General features: G+C 43.2%; 1 protein-coding gene across 2 annotated transcripts; it reads left to right on the top strand.

The window, feature by feature from the left end:
• Positions 1-1781: 1781 nt before the first annotated feature.
• Positions 1782-16473, top strand: ncoa6 (nuclear receptor coactivator 6). 2 transcript variants are annotated; one of them, XM_085344382.1, is made up of 17 exons: positions 1782-1846; positions 5000-5337; positions 5776-5931; positions 6077-6199; positions 6453-6575; positions 6672-7478; positions 7595-7726; positions 8837-10133; positions 10240-10355; positions 10607-11115; positions 11209-11445; positions 11578-14605; positions 14962-15018; positions 15132-15162; positions 15616-15657; positions 15906-16039; positions 16130-16473. In XM_085344382.1, exons 2-17 carry the CDS (start codon positions 5040-5042, stop codon positions 16174-16176), a joined length of 7137 nt encoding a protein of 2378 aa, XP_085200508.1. In that variant the 5' UTR covers positions 1782-1846; positions 5000-5039; the 3' UTR covers positions 16177-16473. The 2 variants fall into 2 exon arrangements, with proteins under 2 accessions (XP_085200508.1, XP_085200507.1); XM_085344381.1 differs by having other exon boundaries at positions 10237-10355.
• Positions 16474-18761: the final 2288 nt, after the last annotated feature.

Genomic DNA, 18761 nt, shown 5'->3' with positions numbered 1-18761 from the left:
TCTGTCCCTGTGTGTTAGCCCTGCGACAGACTGGCAACCTGTCCAGGGTGTACCCCGCCTCTCGCTCTATGACAGCTGGGATAGGCTCCAGCGCCCCCCGCGACCCTGAAAAGGATGAGCGGAAGTGAATGGGTGGAAAAAGAAAAAAAATCCCTGCAGTTAATACATCTACTGAAGCCTGATCGCAAATGATCTTAGTGGAAGGGTGTCCTCAAGGAATCATTGAGAAGGGAAATGGGGAGAAAATGCTGAGGGATGTCAAATTATGCAAGACCTGAACTGAAAATCAGTGGCAAAGAGTTATATGAAAGCAAACATTTTCCAAGCAAAGTATAAAGAAATGAGGGGTGGGTCAAGGCTTTTGTACTGTACTGTACTGTATTTGACCAAAAACTGAAGGAATAAGGTAGACCCTGGTAGACCAGGGTTGGTTGTCACATGCTTTTCTCTTGCACAAACTGCTCTTTCAGTACTCCTTCAGTAACCATTCCTTTGTTCAATCAAAATGTGTGTCCTTCTCATTTTTGCAATTAATTGCAACAAAACGTAATTAACCATCACCAGCACTGACACTTTGTGACAACCAACCCCATAGCAGGTTTGGTTGTACCTATAGTTATTAATTGGGTTTCAATAAAAATTGTGATTAAAAAAAGAATGTGTAATGTTGTGAGGGGGTTTTCTGCCTTTCAGATAGAGCCATCAATAAGTTTGAACACCACCTAGTGTTCTGTGTATTTAAACTGTGAATTTGAAGCAGTGATAATTATTGTGACTTATTCTACATATGAGCAGTTAAAATTAGGAATTTGCAGTGTTTTGACAATGTAACCTTTATTAAAGCCACAAAAACAAATGAGAACAGATTCCACATTCATGAGTGTATTCTGAAGTTTTGTATCACTGATATCATTAAAACAGCCAGAATCTTTTTAAAATCTTTTTGTGCAGGATTTTTACCACAGGTAATCTACGCAATAGTAAACAAGTCAGTGTAAACATGTCAGAAGAAGAATGAAAGTCTGGATGGATGCTCAGTTATACATGTAAGGAAAGAGATGTATTTTAAAGTTCTAAAGATCTAGCAACCCTGTAACTTACCCAGGTCAATTATGACAAATGTACACCCCTGGACTGGTACAATATTTGTGAGATTATTTTTTTCAGACAACAAATTGGTCTGGCTATTTGTGCATGACTTAACACAAACCATTCTGCCAACCAACAAACAAAAAGATTTGTCATACCTGTGAGAACCAACCCTAAGACCAGTGAGACAACCATCCCCAACTGACCTCTTGTTAAACATTTTAACTTTTCTACCACCACGGCTTGTGAAAAACTGTTTCAAAGCAAAGCTACTGCTTTGAGCTTTTTAATAAGTGTCTATTTTTAATTACTAATATTATGGGATCTTTTAATACCAAAACAAAACAAAAAATAGTCGCACCAATTAAAATTACAAGATACAAGTGCAAATGTGTGATACTGACAGAATTCCATAGTGCTTTCTAATGTGGTAGTAACAAGTAGTGACAACCCCACTACTCTATTTGACAGAAAATGCCCATTTAAAATTATTCAGCTGGTATTTTACAAAACCGAATTATAAAATAATAATATTTATTATTATTATTACAATTTTAGAATGATGTAAATTATTTTTATTTACTTCAGTTACCTTTATTACAAAAAAACGTTGTTACTTCCTCTGTTTTTATTTTGAAAATCATCGCCGGAAGTTGTAACTTGCTGTAAATTTACACTGTATTTGATTCATGTTTTGTTAGCTAATCTAGCAAGCAGATGCCGACTGCTTCAACTTATTTTCAGATGAATATATGTGGTAAGGCTTTTGCTTTTCTTACGCCTATTTTACTTATCATATGTTGTAAGCTAAACTTAGGGAATTGGAAAGCTAATGCATTGCGTTTCAATGCATTCATGCTGAATTACCTTCTGTGCTAACCAGCTAACGTAGCTAACGATCGCTAACTGGAGCCTATGGAGAAGCCAGGGGGAACAGCCTTGACGTTAATTTTGACGTCTTTCACAGTGTGGTGAAAGCCGTGTTACTTTCGGCTATTAAATGTGCTCAAGAGGCCAAGAAAATGCATAGCAGCATAGGATATGGGCAATCTGTGGTCGCCCTGCGGATTTTGATCGCTTTACGTTAGCTTATGTTTGCGCTAAGGCCTGTGCCACGGCTGGGCCGTTGATGTAAAGCAAGTTACGGTTCATGGCAGTAAATTTATGTGTTGTAACACTTTAATTGGCAGTGATGGAAATTAACCTATACTTCAAATAACTGTACCTCTTACAGAACAATCTTCTGTTATTTGACATGTCTTCGATAATAACTTCACCATCACCGGTCAAAGTGACGTCATTGTATTACAGGTGTGTTAACGTATGATTTGCAATGATGGCCATTTACATACTTGACGGGAATTTATAGGTCTTTGCTGTACTGTGCTATTGTCTTGAGCCACTACTCATTTCTGTTCAGTTTGCTTGAGAAATGGTGCAGAGATTTAGTTAAACATGTGGAAAAATACAGTATATGAGGTGAAAGCAGAGTTTGTACAATTCTAAAAAGCTTGAAAGTCAACATCTGATATGACCACGTTTATTCTTCAACACAGCCTGAACTCTTAGGCAAGCTTTCTTTTAGGCAAGTAATTTCCTTAAGTAGCCTTTAGGAATAGGTCTATGGAACAGAGCTAACAACCATGCCACCATGCTATTGTATAGTGGATCAAAATCTGACGGTGCTTTTCCTCAATGCAGCCCTAAACCAAGACAGAGTGGTCCACCGTGTTTGACAGATGGTTGTAGATACTTTTTTCTCTCCTGACTTCTCCCATACATTATCTGCCATTTGACACAGAACAGGGCTGTAGACTAGCCTTTTGCCAGGTTGCACTGGTGCGTCTAACTTTTTTTTTTTTTAGGTGGATCAGCACAAAAGAACAGCTTGATAGCTTATGGACTATCCTCCATTGCAGTGCATCATGTTGTTAGCTTTACTGTATCTTATCAGGGAAACTGGTCAAGCCACTCTCTTCGAAATGTATACACTTTCCCCCTTTTACTTTCAGTAGGCTCTGGTTGATCGTATGTGGCTCATTATCTGATGCCGTCTCCAGACCAGTATTAGACATAACCTGAGAGGATGATGGGTCCGTGTCAGAACACTGGCTATGAATTTCGGACGGATCGGGCCTTAACTTAACGAAGAAGTTATCAAGCGTTCTTTTCATCTTTTCTCATTACCCACAGCTACATCCACTTCTATCGGGCCTAGGCTACTTACCCCTTTCTATCCACCTGCACTTTCAAATGTACACACACACGTAGGCCTACAGGAATATCTGGACCACGGCCAATCAGAGAGGTCCTGCACCCTTGACTATCTCTGATTGGTTTAGACCACGATATGGGCATAATGTGTGTCTGTTGCTGACCACGCAGAGACTTTTTTTTATTTACTCGAATGGTTGGTCGCACTGGTGCAACCTAGCCTAACCCAATTTTTTTTTAGTCACACCATTAAGAAATTAGGTCGCATGTGCGACCAAATTGGTTGCACTCTAGAGCCCTGCAGAACTTTCAAATTTCGGTTCATCAATCTGTAAGTTCATCACTCTAATTTTTGGTCCATTTCAGGCGTAATTTGGCATACCACTGCCTTTTTTCCTCTTTTCCCTTTCCTTAAGAATGGTACTGTTTTTTTGCAATATGTAGTTCAGTTTAGCCCTGTCACTTCTGTTGTACCCCAGATTTTTAAGGACAGTTTTTTTGTTTCACCTCAAACAAAACAAGATGTCTCCTGGGAACAAATTATGTTTTTGCAACAGGCTGCTTGCAACAAAGTGCCTTAAGATACATTTTAGACAGGTTCTTTGCTGTTTGTTATGTGTAGACACAACACGGGTCATTCCTTTAGTTAGGTGCCTTTTTATGTTTGAATGATTCATAGGTCAGTGTTAATTGACTTCACAAATAAAACCACATTCTTCTGAAATGGTCATGGACAGTGAATGAAAAAGCCAAAGACCAGTGAAAATCTTTGAAAGACCTTCAGAAAGCCTGGAGAACTATTGCTGGAGACCACTTAAAAAAATAAAAGCAAGTGTAGCTCCATCCTTCTATTTTCGTCCACTTAGCAGGGTTGTTGGGGGTTCTGGAGCCTATCCCAACCTGCGATAGGGCTACAGACTGAGTACGCCTTGGATAGGTTGCCAGTCTGTCGCAGGACAGACAGAGAGACAGACAATCATTCACACTCAAATTCACACTATGGACAATTTAGAATTACCATATTACTAGTTAACCAAACCTAACTGCATGTCTTTGGACTGTAGGGGGAAGCCAGAGTACCCAGAAAGAACTCACACAGATGTGGGGAGAACATGTAAACTCCACTCAGAAACTGCTCAATGTGACAGCGGTTAGCATTTGTTACCTCACAGCAAGAAGGGCCTGAGTTTAAATCTACCATCAGGCCAGGGCCTTTTTGTGTAGTGTTTCCAAAGAAAATATAAACAAATGAGGGGTCACGCAACTCTTTTTCATAGAACTTTGTGTCCTTACCTTGTTTCCCTTTAAGATTGGTGCCTACCACCTACAGCTGAGCCATCAAGCATATATATTATACTAATATATAATACATATTTTAAAAAATTCAATTATAACTCACATTTTCAGTTATTTGTCACAAACACTGATGCTGTCCAGTTTATTTTATTTTTTCAACTGAGACATTTTGGATTATAAAATGAATTTGGGATTATTTATGTATTTAATCTTTTTTCTGAACCAGTGTAGTTAGTTTGGTTTGGGTTTCAACAGAGGTCACATATCAGTTAAAATAGGTAAAATGTAAAATAAAATAATTGGCTGTATACTGTCTATCAGGCATCATGTGGCTTAACATAAACTTTGTGTCAGGCCTACCCTATTATACTCTTAATCTATGTCTAATGTGTGATTGCAGCATAAAACAGCTCATACGCCACTCCTACTAAGAAGGGAGGATGGCACACCACCGCACCCCACCTGAGACATCCCAGAGGACGGAGTACCTAGAGGCTGATAATGAATCCGACAGGGACTCCGGTGTTGGGGATGATGCAGGAGAGGATGCTGACAGTTGCCATGAAAGCACAGTAACAGAAGAAGAGAAACTTGAGAACCACGATGGCGGGGAAGGAAAAAGTGGGGAGGGAGAAGATTTTACAGTCTTTGTTGCCTTTCAAGGAAATATGGATGATGAAGACTTCATTCAGAAACTTGAGACAATCCTCAGAGGGATACCAAACGTGCTTGATATGGGTTAGTTCTATTTCCTTTAATGCTTTTATTTTGAAAAAGTTATTTGTGTTTGACAATTTGCATTTTAAAAAGCTGCTCATTAATAGATGAACAAATGCAAACTTTCAAGTGCTACTGAAAGTTGTTTCTACTGATGTCTGCATTTATATCAGTCTTGAGCAGAATCCACTTGGATCTTTCCATGTTTCTGATTGTAATGTTGACTCTTAGGGGTCTGTTGACACTTGACAATATAAAATGGCATTCTAATGTGATGAATCTTTAACGATCTATGGTACACTGACTTTGATTCTGTCTTGTAAAACAAGTTTTACAAGGATTGCAAATGCAGACATGTTACCATTTGTGTCCTGGTCTTTCCCCCCCAATAACCAGAAAAAAAATTCCCTTCTGTGCACTGTAATTGCAAGACCACCTCATTAATTATTGCTCCTCTAGGCCCTGAGCGGCTTCAACCACAGCATGTGGAGCCGTGGAACAGTGTGCGGGTTACCTTCAACATTCCTCGGGATGCTGCTGAGCGTCTCCGTCTGTTGGCCCAGAACAACCAGCAGCAGCTCAGAGACCTGGGGATTCTCTCTGTCCAGATAGAAGGTAACGGCACAGTCCTCACGGTTCACTGCACGTCAAAGCAGGATGCATGAGACCATTTTTGTCGATGGCACTTCAATATAAAGCATGCAAACAGGACTTTCTGTACAGATTAAGTTACTTATTGTTTCTGTCCATTGATGTTCAGGGGAAGGTGCCATCAATGTGGCTATGGGACCAAATCGAGGACAAGAAGTCAGGGTGAATGGACCAATGGGTGCACCTGGTCAGATAAGAATGGATGCTGGTTTTCCTGGTCAGCCTGGTCCAGGTATTACTTTACTCAAATTAACACACAGAGTAGCCATAGGAAGTTCTTGAAAATTTGTTTAATATTTCTTTTACTAGTTTTTTGAATAAATTACAATTTGTATTGGATACTTCGTTTTTGGTTCTTGTTATCCCTAATGTGGTCTTGTTAGTAATTGTGAATTTGTTTTGTTTTCAAAGAAGTATTTACACATTTTTGTATTATTTTTATTTTTGTATTTCATAATGAATAAATATGCTTATATTTCCTCTAGGAGGGGTTCGAATGGCTAATCCATCAATGGTTCCTCCAGGGCCTGGCATGGTAGGTCAGACTATGTTACCAAGTAGTAGTGGACAGATCCACCCTCGACTTCAGAGACCACCTTCACAAACAGGTTCAGGTTTCTTATTTCTCTACATGTTGCATTTTAGGATATGTTGCATTTTATACTGTACTGTAACAGGAAAAATTGCACCTTCCTGACTCACAGATGCGATGGATCCAATGATGTCAGTCCAACAGCAGCAACAGCTTCAGCACCAACAGGCTGGTCCCCATGGCTCAGGCCCCATGCCTCCTCAAGCTGCACATCACATGCAGGCTCTACAGGCTGGGAGACCGCTCAATCCTGCTGCACTGCAGCAGCTACAACATCAGCATCACCAGCAGCAACAGGCTCAGCTCTCCCAACTTGGACCTAGACCTCCATTCAACCAATCAGGCCAGATGGCTGCGCCCTCTGGCTGGAATCAGTTGCCTCCTGGTGTCCTCCAACCACCCACAGCCCAAGGAGGCCCTGCCTGGAGAAAGCCCCCACCCCAAGCACAGATGGTTCAACGCCCACCTTCCCTTGCTACAGTTCAGACCCCCAGTCATCCTCCGCCCCCCTACCCAGTTGGCAGCCAGCAGGCTGGGCAGGTATTCGGTGCGATGGGACAGGGACAATTACAGCAACAACAACAACAGGCTGGAATGGGTCAGTTTGCTGCTCCCCAGCCTAAAGGTCAACAGCCTGCCACTGGTGTTGCAGGGCCACCAAGACCCCCTCCACCCCTACCACCAACTACTGGACCACAGGGTAACCTCACTGCCAAATCCCCTGGTTCGTCCTCATCTCCTTTTCAGCAGGGTTCACCAGGGACACCACCTATGATGGCTCAGAGACCTACAACTCCACAGGGCTTCCCCCAGGGTATAGGTTCACCAGGAAGGGCAGCCCTCAGTCAACAGGGTAACATGCAACAGGCATTCATGGGAATGCCCCAGCATGGACAGCCTGGGGCCCAAGTTCACCCAGGTGAGATGCTTCATAATTATTTATTGTCACACTAAAAACACGTTTTTGGTTATCAGAAAAACATTACGTATTTGGTTCTAAGATGTCTAAAATATCAAAATGTTTTATATATGCAGGTATGCCAAAGCGACCCATAGGCTTTCCAACCCCAAACTTTGTTCAAGGTCAGGTGAGTGCTAGCACTCCAGGAACCCCTGTTGGAGGCCCCGGCCAGCAGCTACAGAGCAGCCAAGCAATGGCTCACACAGGTAAAATGTCTACAACACTGCACACATGTGGGATTTATGTCTTAGGTGCAACACAGTTATCTGCTTTTCTAATACATGGGCGTCTTTTATATAGTTATTTATTTTCTTTTGGCCATTAAACTGTTAAGACAATCAGAATTTTTTACATTTAATAAATATATTTGTATTGTTAGAGCGTATAGTTGCAGAGTTTGTAGTTTAGCATTATTAGATCACTGAGAAACAGCTTAAAATAGTTAATAATGTATAATAATGCAATAATGTATAATAAATAGCAATAAATTCATTATAGGCCTTAACTTTGATTTTGACAAACTTAATAGCGGTCGGCAGGCCATACAGTGCCATTTGTACTAAAATAAAAGGGTTCATTAAAAAAATGGCATCAGTAAGTAGCTTAATCTATTTTCCTTTTTGTTAAGAGTAATGTATTCTGTTTACCCTTGTTAAGACCAAGTCACAATTTGGCTTTTTTTTTTATCAAGTTTTTCATTAAAATATTAGAGTAATGTATTTTAAATTATTTATGCTATGGATCCACCTGTGCCGTTTCTGATAAAGATGAGAATGTATTTGTCAGTGTCAGTGCAACATGCATAAGACTGACACATTGAATAAGAGCACGATCTTAACTCTGCAAAAAGCCAGTGCTCCATTTTGTCAAGCAGGCCTAGAGACCCATCAGCAAGCCCGTAGCAACTCAGCAACCTAGGTGGTTGGCATAAGCGATAACACATTTTCCCTAGTAATCAGTGGTTGCCGATTCGTCGCAGACCGAATCGGCAACTGGGGCTTTAAAGAAAGTGATGAGAATTCACACCAAAATTTAATCGACTCTTCCTTTGGACATGTTTCACTTCTCCAGCAATTCAGATGAAAGATATGGTAGTTTTTGTGTGAACTTCATGTCAAACAAATTAACTACACCTTTCACATAATAGTAGGTGACTTATAGTAGACTAATAGTAACTTATCTCTGGACACTTTATAATCTAATTTAACAAAGCATGGCTCTGTGTGCAGTTAGCAGAAGGCATAATAGCTGATTACCTCACATGAAATCCATTAAGTTATTGTCTTTATGTCCCTCCCCAACCCATTTTGCATTAGGAGCTCAACCATCATCCTCTACACCAAACTCAATGCAGGGACCACCCCATGCTCCACCTAATGTTATGGGTGTTCAAAGTAGCATGGCAGGTTCAGCACCTGGTACAACTGCTGGGCCTAGTATGGGCCAGCAACAGCCTGGCCTCCAGACCCAGATGATGGGCCTCCAGCATCAGGCCCAGCCTGTGTCCTCCTCCCCCAGCCAGATGGTTCAAGGCCAGGGTGCAGGTCAGACTGTCCTCTCAAGGCCCATCAATCAAGGGCAGAGAGGAGGGATGACCCCACCCAAGCAGATGATGCCTCAGCAAGGCCAGGGGGTGATGCATGGGCAGGGTCAGATGGTTGGAGGCCAAGGGCACCAGGCCATGCTCCTGCAGCAGCAGCAGCAACAACAACAGCAGCAACAAAACTCAATGATGGAACAAATGGTTGCCAACCAGATGCAAGGCAACAAGCAGGCTTTCGGGGGCAAGATGCCAGCCGGGGTTATGCCTGGGCAGATGATGCGTGGCCCTTCTCCAAATGTACCAGGTAACATGGCTCAGTTCCAGGGTCAGGTTGGCCCACAGCAGATGACTCCACAGCAACAACAACAAATGGCTCAACTTCAGCAGCAGCAAATGCAACAACACCAGCTGCAACAGCAGCTGCAACAGCAACAGCAGCACCAGCAGATGAATCAGCAACAGTCTCAGCAGGTTCCTGTTGCTGGAAATCCTAATCAAGTTATGGGCATGCATGGGCAACAGATGAGACTGCCTTCAGGGCACCCTCTCATTCAACAACAGTTGCAACAGCAGCAGTTACAACAGCAGCAGAAGCAACAACAAGCCATGATGCAACAGCAGCAGCAGCAACAACAACAACAGGCAGCTCAGCAACATCCACATGCCATGGGGGATCCAAACAGTGGGACAGGAGATTTGGGAGTACAACAAATGGTTCCTGATATGCAGGCACAGCAACAGCAAAGCATGATGGGAGGCCCCCAGCACATGCAGATGGGAAATGGGCACTTTCCAGGTCATGGCATGAATTTCAACTCACAGTTTCCAGGTCAGATGCAGATTGCAGGACCTTGTGGACAGCCAGGTGGCTTTCCTGTTAGCAAAGATGTTACACTGACTAGCCCACTGCTGGTCAATCTGCTGCAGAGTGATATTTCAGCCAGCCAATTTGGACCAGGAGGAAAACAAGGAGCAGGTGGGGGAAATCCAGCCAAACCCAAAAAGAAGAAGCCAGCACGCAAGAAGAAGCCCAAAGAGGGAGAAGGTCAACAGCAAGTAGAGGGACTTGGGTAATAATTTGTACTTGTAACAGTTTTTGCCATGGGATGCAATTTATTTTCATCACTCATTGGTTAATTGTCTAATTGTTCAACAATTTCTTTCTCTTCTTAGTAGTCTTGAAGTGGCTGCTGGTATGGAGGATGCTGAACTGCCAAATCTTGGTGGTGAACATGGTATGGGCTTAGACAACGCAGGCCAGAAACACCCTGAATTTGCTAACAGGCCTGGAGGTAAATAGCAATATACATTTCTAGTTATTTTGTGCACATTTAAGTTGCATTCAGTCCAGGGTAAATACCCTAACTTTATTTATTTGCAGTAAACTTTTTAACTGCATCTTTAAAAAAAAAAAAAAATATATATATATATATATATATATATATATATATATATATATATATATATATATATATATATATATATATATATATATATATTTGTTTGTTTGTTTGTTTGTGAATCTTTTTATGCTTTTACTTAGGCTTTCCTGGCCAGCCTGGAGATCAAAGAGTATTGCAGCAAGTACCCATGCAATTTATGCAGCAGCAACAACAACAACCACCATCGCAGCAACAACAACAGCAGCAGCAGCAACAACAACCACCATCACAGCAACAACAACAGCAGATGCAGCAGCAGCAACAACAACCACCATCACAGCAACAACAACAACAGATGCAGCACATACAACAACAGCAGATGCAGCAACAACAAATGCAGCATCAGCAGCAGCAAATGCAACAGCAAATACAGCAACAGCAGCAACAGTTGCAGCAGCAGCAACAGTTACAGCAACAGCAGCAACAGTTGCAGCAGCAGCAACAGTTGCAGCAGCAGCAGATGCAACACATGCAACAGATACAAGGTCTCCAGAATGCACAAGGACAGCAGGGAATGACAGGACAGCAGACTACAGGTCAAGGCCAGCCCCAAATGCACCCTCATCAGCTACAGCAGCAACCACAACAGCAACCACACCTGCAACAGCAGGTAATAAAGTTATGTACATTGGTGATAATTTTTGGTATTAGCATAACAATATGTCAGTTCATACTTAGCAGTGAGCCTCATGTTTCTTTCTAGCAACAACAGCAGATGATGATGATGCTGAAGATGCAGCAGGAGCAGGCGAAGAATCGTATGCCCATCCCTCCAGGAGGGCAGCTACCTCCCCGAGGAATGGGCAATCAAACTGAGGTGCAAAGACATCCTGTCTCACAGCAAGGCAACATGCCTGTGATGATCAGCCTTCAAGGACCTGGAGGGGTGCCACCATCACCTGACAAAGCCAGAGGAATGCCCCTGATAGTGAACCCACAGGTGAGGGCCCTGTTGGGACATACATTAACATAGTGCTGAAATTCTCATCTATTTTTTTTTTTAGCATTTAAGTTTGGAGTGCAAAGATGTAATATGAACAATTTGCCTTTGTTTTTCCTCTCTACTTTTTAGCTTGCAGGGGCTGCACGACGAATGTCCCATTCTGATGCAGGACAGGCTCCCCAAGGAACTGGATCTGAAGAAGCCCCTTCAGGTGCCCACTCAAAGCAGGACAGACCTGGTGGCCCAGAAATGGGGGGACAACCAGGAAATGGCACTCAACAGATTGTGGGCAATCAGGCCTCCAACACTCACATGATGAAGCAAGTCCCTGGTTCAGCGCAAATGCCCCAGCATACTGGAGCTAGTCCTCAGCAGCAGTTACCCACTCAACCTCAACAAGGAGGTCCCATGCCTGGTCTTCATTTCCCCAATGTCCCCACAACTTCACAGAGTTCAAGACCTAAAACCCCCAACAGAGCCAGCCCCAGACCATACCACCATCCCCTCACCCCAACCAATCGTCCACCCAGTACTGAACCCTCAGAAATTAACCTTTCACCCGAGAGGCTAAATGCCTCTATTGCAGGGCTTTTTCCTCCCAAAATTAACATTCCTTTGCCTCCAAGGCAGCCAAACCTAAACAGGGGATTTGATCAGCAAGGTCTTAATCCAACAACTCTGAAAGCCATTGGACAGGCACCTCCTAACCTAACTTTACCAGGAAACAACAATGGCAGTGCTGGTGGAAATAACACTAACAACAATCAGCAGGCATTTTCTGCTGGTTCTGGTACTGGGATGGTAGGTGCTAAACAGGACAAACCAGCTGGAGTGCAGGGTAAGAGGGCAAGTCCCAGCAATAGTAGGAGGTCAAGCCCAGCCTCTAGTCGTAAGTCAGCCACCCCGAGTCCAGGAAGACAGAAAGGGGCAAAAATGGCTGTCACTGGCCCTCCACACCAGCAGCAGTTGGTCAGTCCTCAGGGGCAAACAATGATGCTAAGCCCTACCTCAGTACCTCCAAGTCCAGTATCTATGGCTTCACAAGTGACTGGTTCCATGGAGGCGCAGCAGACCCAGAGCAACCTTCATGGAATTCAAGGTAACCCTGCTGATGGAGTCAGGGATAGTCAGGGAATGATAACAGCAGAGCAGCGACAGATACCACAGTCTCAGTCACAGCCACAGCCTTTAAGGGAGTTATCAGCACCCAGAATGACTAGCCCTCGTCTGCCTGCACCTCAGCAGCCTAAAACTGACTTGGAACTGCAGGCTTGCACTGTTGATAGGCAGCTGACGCATTCAGCGCCTGTACAGGAGTCCGAGGTCTCACCTGCTATCAGAGCAGCCCCGACTTCCCTAAACCAGTTACTGGATAACACAGGTGTTCCAAATATGTCCCTGAGAACCGTACAGAGTAGTACTGTTAGGGATGTAATGGGAAAGGACAGTCCTAAGTCTGCTTTTGATCCAGAAAGACCACTTCACAGTAATTCCCAAAGCACAGATGTGGCAGTGTCTGTTGCTAATACTGCAGAAACCGAAGCTAAACTCAAACCTGCTGTCCCAGTCCCTACCAGCAGTCCTAACTTACTGCCTGTTTCAGTTCCTGGTTCACATCCTCCCAATAGCATGAACTCCAATACCACTCCCAGCCTTAATCAAAACCCAGTTTCCAGTCTTGGTGTCATTCCTAGTTCAAATGTAAATGCAACACCTACACACACAGTCAGTACCAACACTAATGCCACCACAAGTGTAAACCCCAGTACAATTGCTTCCAGTCAGATTAGTTCTGCGTCCACAGTTAGTAGTAGTTCGAACTCTAGCTCTGCTGTAAACCCAATTGGTTCGGCTACTAAACCAAGCCCTAGTCCTAAAACTGTGACAAGTGTACACTCAGTCATACAGATCCCTGCCTCTTCTAGCACCATTTCCCCCAACCAGATCACTGTGTTTGTGGCCTCAAACCCTATCACTTCTGCCCCTGCTTCACAGCCGCCCACATCTATGGTTTCAACTATGGTGGCTGTCCCTCACAGGAACATTAGACCTCAGGACATCCGGCAGCAGAGCTCAGCATCCCGACCTCCTCAGTTCATCACAACCACCCCTGTATTTATCAACCCAATTTTCCAGGTCCCAAGTTCATCTGTGGCTCCCAATACTACAGTGGTATCTCAGTCAGTCACCATGGTGGGGTCTATCCAAGTGTCAAATGCAAATATCCAGCTTTCTGCTGCTCCAAGCTCTACCCAGTCCTCAGGGACTAACATGACCAGCAGTCAGCCCACTAGAAATGCTGTTGGACAGCTTCAGATTGCCACTAGTATGTCATCACCGGCCCCAGCACCTCCCCTAGGTCTTCAAAGTAACCCAGCAGCTAACAAAACAGAAAGCCCCGGTGAGGCTATTTCTACTCCAAAATCTCACCCAGTTCCACAGCCATCTCCTCATCCCAACCCTTCAGCATCTCCCTTTCAGCCACCTCTGGCTTCTCCTCTTCCCTGCTCTAGTCCTGGGGCTGTTAACACCGTCCGGAAAAGCCCTGTTTCTTCATCTCCAACTGCCCAGTTAAGAAGTAAGCCTGCACAGGTTGCTGTAGCTGTTTCTGTTACAGCGGACTCCCAGCAAAGTCCTGTGGAAAGGCCTGCACAGGGGCACACAGGGGCTGTGCCACCACAGGTCTTTCATCCTCCTGCTAGTCCAGCCATTCAGATTGAAGCACAAGCCCCCCATACTACTGCTGTTTCCCAAAACACCCTTGCTATATCTGCAGTTTCATCTCCAGTCCCAGTTCCTGGTCAAGTCACTGCTCCTACTCAGATTATAAGCCAGACTCAAGCACATGCACCAGCTTCAGTCTCAACCCCAATGCAAGCTGTAACATCTCAAGCTCCTGTTGTGGCTGTAGTTGGTACTCCCACTGGTGTTTCTTCTTCAGCTGTGCTCTCCACAGTTCCTCTTGTGCAAAGTCCAGTACCGTCCATTATTCCAACCCTTGCCACACCTGGACCTGTTCGCGAGGGTTCCCAGACCACATCCTCTCCAGCTGCTAACCCAAGCGGAGTTCCAGCAGGCCAGTCTGACCCTGCAACAGCTGTGGAGCCCTCCATCCCAACAGCTGGAGCAGCTGCTGAAACCACTCAGACCACAGCAGGTAAACGTGCAGCCGTGAGCTACATTAATTTTTGAAGCTGATGAGCACCTTAATGCACTACATGTCAGTCATGTGCTTAGGTCCACTTATTGTATGTTACAAAAAACGTGTATAATGCTAGCTTATGTATGAAGTATTGTTTAATGTTTGTCTTTTTCGATAGAAAAAGGCTGTTTCTCTGTGCAAATATTCTGGCAACTGATTCCCATAGTGGGAAGAATCCACTGCTTAGCTCCCTATATACAATTACATAGCTATATCATATGTGCCCATATGTGAACAGTTAGTGGTGTGTATTTTAATGTGTTATTTATTTAGATATGTCAATTGAACTGTTTTATTCTTTCACCTCCCAGCACCTATTCAACAAGAAGCTCCACAGTCACAGGAACCTACTGCTACCGAGAAGACCGGTTAGTGTTGTCATCCTTGTTTTTGAGCTGTTAAAATACTTCTCTCTAAAATAGAATATAAGCAATTGGAATTTAAATTGCACGTGAATAATTCCTGTTTTTGTTTTGTTCAGGTGAAGAGGCTTCGACCGGTTCTGAACAGGGGTAAGATCATGTTCTTTGTTATGGTTTGTTAATTGCTGTGTAATGTGTCACGGGCTAGGGTTTTTAAGGTGTCCCTTACTGCTGATCTTTGAAAAAGCTGGCCTAATCTTAAGATTGATGCTTTTGAAGAAGAAATGCTTAGACATTTCAAGCTTCACTGAAACTCAGGGAGTTCATTTGCTTGGCCACGGAGGGATACATGGTGAAATCAATGAGCCATATGGCCCCAGCAATGGGTACGTATGATAAGCATGCAACAATATAATTATATTAATGCATGTCAAAAGGTTGAACAATGAGCAGCCCATCACAGAACAAATTGCAGCTCTCCCACTGACCTTTATGGCCATGTTTCTTTTCCTGGGGATTGTCGTGTTGTGGTGGGGGGAAGTGAAGCCATGTTTTGTTCAGCACAGTGTATAGTTTACCGCTGTTTTTCCACTTCTATCACAGATGGGCAAAGAAAAGAAAGGCGCCCATCAACTTAGTCTCAAGGTATGTATTTTAACACGTTTGTGCTGAAAAGACACAAGCAGTGATCATGTCAGCGTAGTGGATGCTGTCGGGATGAAGATGGACAGTATCTGTGGTAGACGAGGAAAAACAGCAGAGTCCTGATTGGTATTATATCTTTCTCTGACTAGAGCAGAGTTAACTCACACCGTTGTCTGTTTGGTAACACTTTCTTGTGTTGTTCTCCTTTTCTTTTCCATTTTTTCCCCTTTTCTATCTTGTTCTCCCAGAGCTGCTGTGGAGAAGCCCAAAGGGCCAAGCAGGCGCAGCTCCCGGGCTGAGAAAGAGGTGGAGGAGGAGCCAGTAGCAGACAGCAGCCTTAGGAAGAGATCGGCCAGGCCTGCAACCAGTGCTGCTGTGAAAGGTAATTAAAAAAGACACCGTATCAATCACTATATCCAAGCTGTGCCTGCTACCATTTCCCCGACACAAATGCATGTCTTCTCTTTGACAGAAGCTGGAGCGAGCCCCACGCAGGCCAAGAGAAGGAAGTCTAAGTAGGCACGACTACAGTTGTGTTTACCTGTGAAATGTACTGTAAATGTTTTTGTTTCCCCGCTGTGAATCACTTGATAATGGTTTCTCTGAGCAGGATTATAAATTTTTACTAGAGGAAGAGACCTGTGTACAGATTGTTTTAAAAGGAATCATGCTATTGTCGTGTCCACGTGAGATTGTAGTTAGGTGTGCATACAGTTTGTGTGAATGTGCTTTTTATATGAAATGCTGGATTAATCATGTGAAGATAGATGGTGCAGCTTGTCATGACGGTATAATGTAAAACAAATAAAATTTTCTACCGCTTTTTTTCTGTGGAAATGAGTCATTTGATCTGTGTGTTGCCCTTAATTCACTCTTTAGTTGCTTTAAACAGGAATGTCAGACTTTGAGTTTAAGCGGGCCAGACCAGTAAAACTATATAGAGATTGACAGACCACGTGACTTTCGCGCATTGTTTTGTGGGTACCTGTAGCAGAAATTTAAAAAAAACACTGCATCAAGCGCTAGTATTTCCAGCATCGGTAATCATTAATTCTGCGGTTTTAATCCCTACTTGCATTTTATTCGCCCCAAAAACAGTTATGTACAAAACGACGGAGAACACGGCAGGTCCAAACAAAGACAGACTTGACGAAATGGCAAAAAAAGGACGAGGAAAAAAATCAAAGGAGTGAAATGGTCAGACCCATACGAGCATACAGAGTGGAGTAAGGACGTTAGCGTGGTGCCCAAATATGGTCCTAAGTGTGAGTGCATACACTCACAATATGTTTAGTAACTTCAGATCCCTGCAACAAGCCCAGGTCCAGTTTACTTTTGTGATTTGGACTATTCCATTTAACAGCTGCTGTTTTTTTCCCCTTTATCTCCTGTACAGGCCAACGTCTTTTCAGGTTGTAGTATTACACAACATTTTCAGATCTAATATAAATAAAATGAGTGTTTCGTAATTCATTCAATTTATTGTTTTTATTTATAACTGGCATTATTGTTTCATTCTATTATAGAATCTTACAAGAAAGAGGCAAAATTGTATTCCATTATGCTTTATTAGCTGCTTCGGTAAAAAAACAAAAACAAAACTATTGCAAAACAACATACTGGAAAATCGTTATTCATCACTTGATTGCTTCAATACAACACTTGGGCACATATATGCGGGACGCTTCGTGGCTGTTTTGATATCGCTCTCTGTCTTAACCGATCAAATCCCGCTGTGGTAGCAGCTTTCCAATCGGTATGACCCCGGTTGACAGAGGGTGGATCGCATTCCAGCATTTTGTAGGCTGGTTTTCCTACAAAACACAACAAACATTAGCCCGCAAAGCCACAGTGAACAAAGCAGCATAGCGCAACAAATTCAGTTCAAATCAATATAAGACTTCTTTGTAACCTACATCAACAATTATATTAAGATAAATTACACAATCACAACTACAACAGAAGACGTACCTTTGTGGAAATGCTTGGAGCAGACTAACATGTGAGCTGGAGTGTTCTGAAACGTTATATTTGCTCTGCAATCCAGGCCATCCGTCGGCTCTTTGTTACTTCGGAAACATGGCTTAACCCTTGTGTGGTGTTCATAGTTTTGTTACTCAGCCAGTGTTCATGGGTCTGGTGGACCCGCCAGAGTTTTGGCTTTCCAAATTAACTCTATCAAACAATTTTATGTTAAATTACTCAACAGATGTTTACTTCATCCCAATTACAAGCCATATAAACAGCAAACATGGTTATTTTTTTCCCTTTACCTTTGTTAGATCACATTTATGAATTAATGTGCTTCTCGTTTTTTGTTTCTTTTTATAAAATGTTATAAAAAAAATAAATCAGTTATAATCAAGTGGAGTGAGTGGAAAGACACAACACATTTACACGTGAAGCAATATGTTTCACAACTAAATGGGATCAGCTGCTCATCAATGGTGACATTAGGCCCAGGTTTGTAAAACAGGGAGAGGTGGTGCACACACTTATCCCACACTGTCCTGATGGCAGCTAGCTTGTCTCTCTGCCGTCGAGCTGGTCTGTCGTCTCGGTTAAAAACAGATAATCCTGGAAATTTTGTGGAAGTTTTCCAGAGACATTGATGCACGGAAAGGTTCGTGCCGGTTTCTGAATCCCACAGGGATTCGGTGGATTCCCCTTTGGACCTGAAAACTCCTGCAAGGATAAGAACCCCAAAGTAGGCCTTTGGGGTTCTTAGATGAATTTGGTCCATCTCCTTCCACCTCTCTCCAAAAAAACACCTTCCTTCTAGATTACTGCAATCCAGAATAATTTTCTGGATGGAATCTGGGATGAAAAGCTCAAATGAAGCCTTGATGTCCTGCACATGAGTAACTGTCAGCCGTGTTGGCCCTGGCTTATTACAGTAACAGCTCTGCAGGGTGGCTCATTTCTTGGGCAAGAAGACCATTCAATTTCACCAGTTATTGACATCCATATTTCTTCACTTGCTGTCTGGTGGGCTTGTTCTGGTCCTGGAGCTGGCTGCAGATGGGGTACTCGTCTTCGTTTTGTTACTAAATGGTGATCAACCTCGTCCTCTTCTTCAAAGTCACTGTCAGACTCTGAATTTT

Source organism: Diplotaxodon limnothrissa, linkage group LG20 (assembly GCF_057381915.1).
Source record: "Diplotaxodon limnothrissa isolate DT_005_m linkage group LG20, D_limnothrissa_male_GT1.1, whole genome shotgun sequence".
Classification (NCBI taxonomy): Eukaryota; Metazoa; Chordata; class Actinopteri; order Cichliformes; family Cichlidae; genus Diplotaxodon; species Diplotaxodon limnothrissa.
Note: the sequence above shows the minus strand (reverse complement) of the source record. Positions and strands in the feature narration are given on the sequence as shown.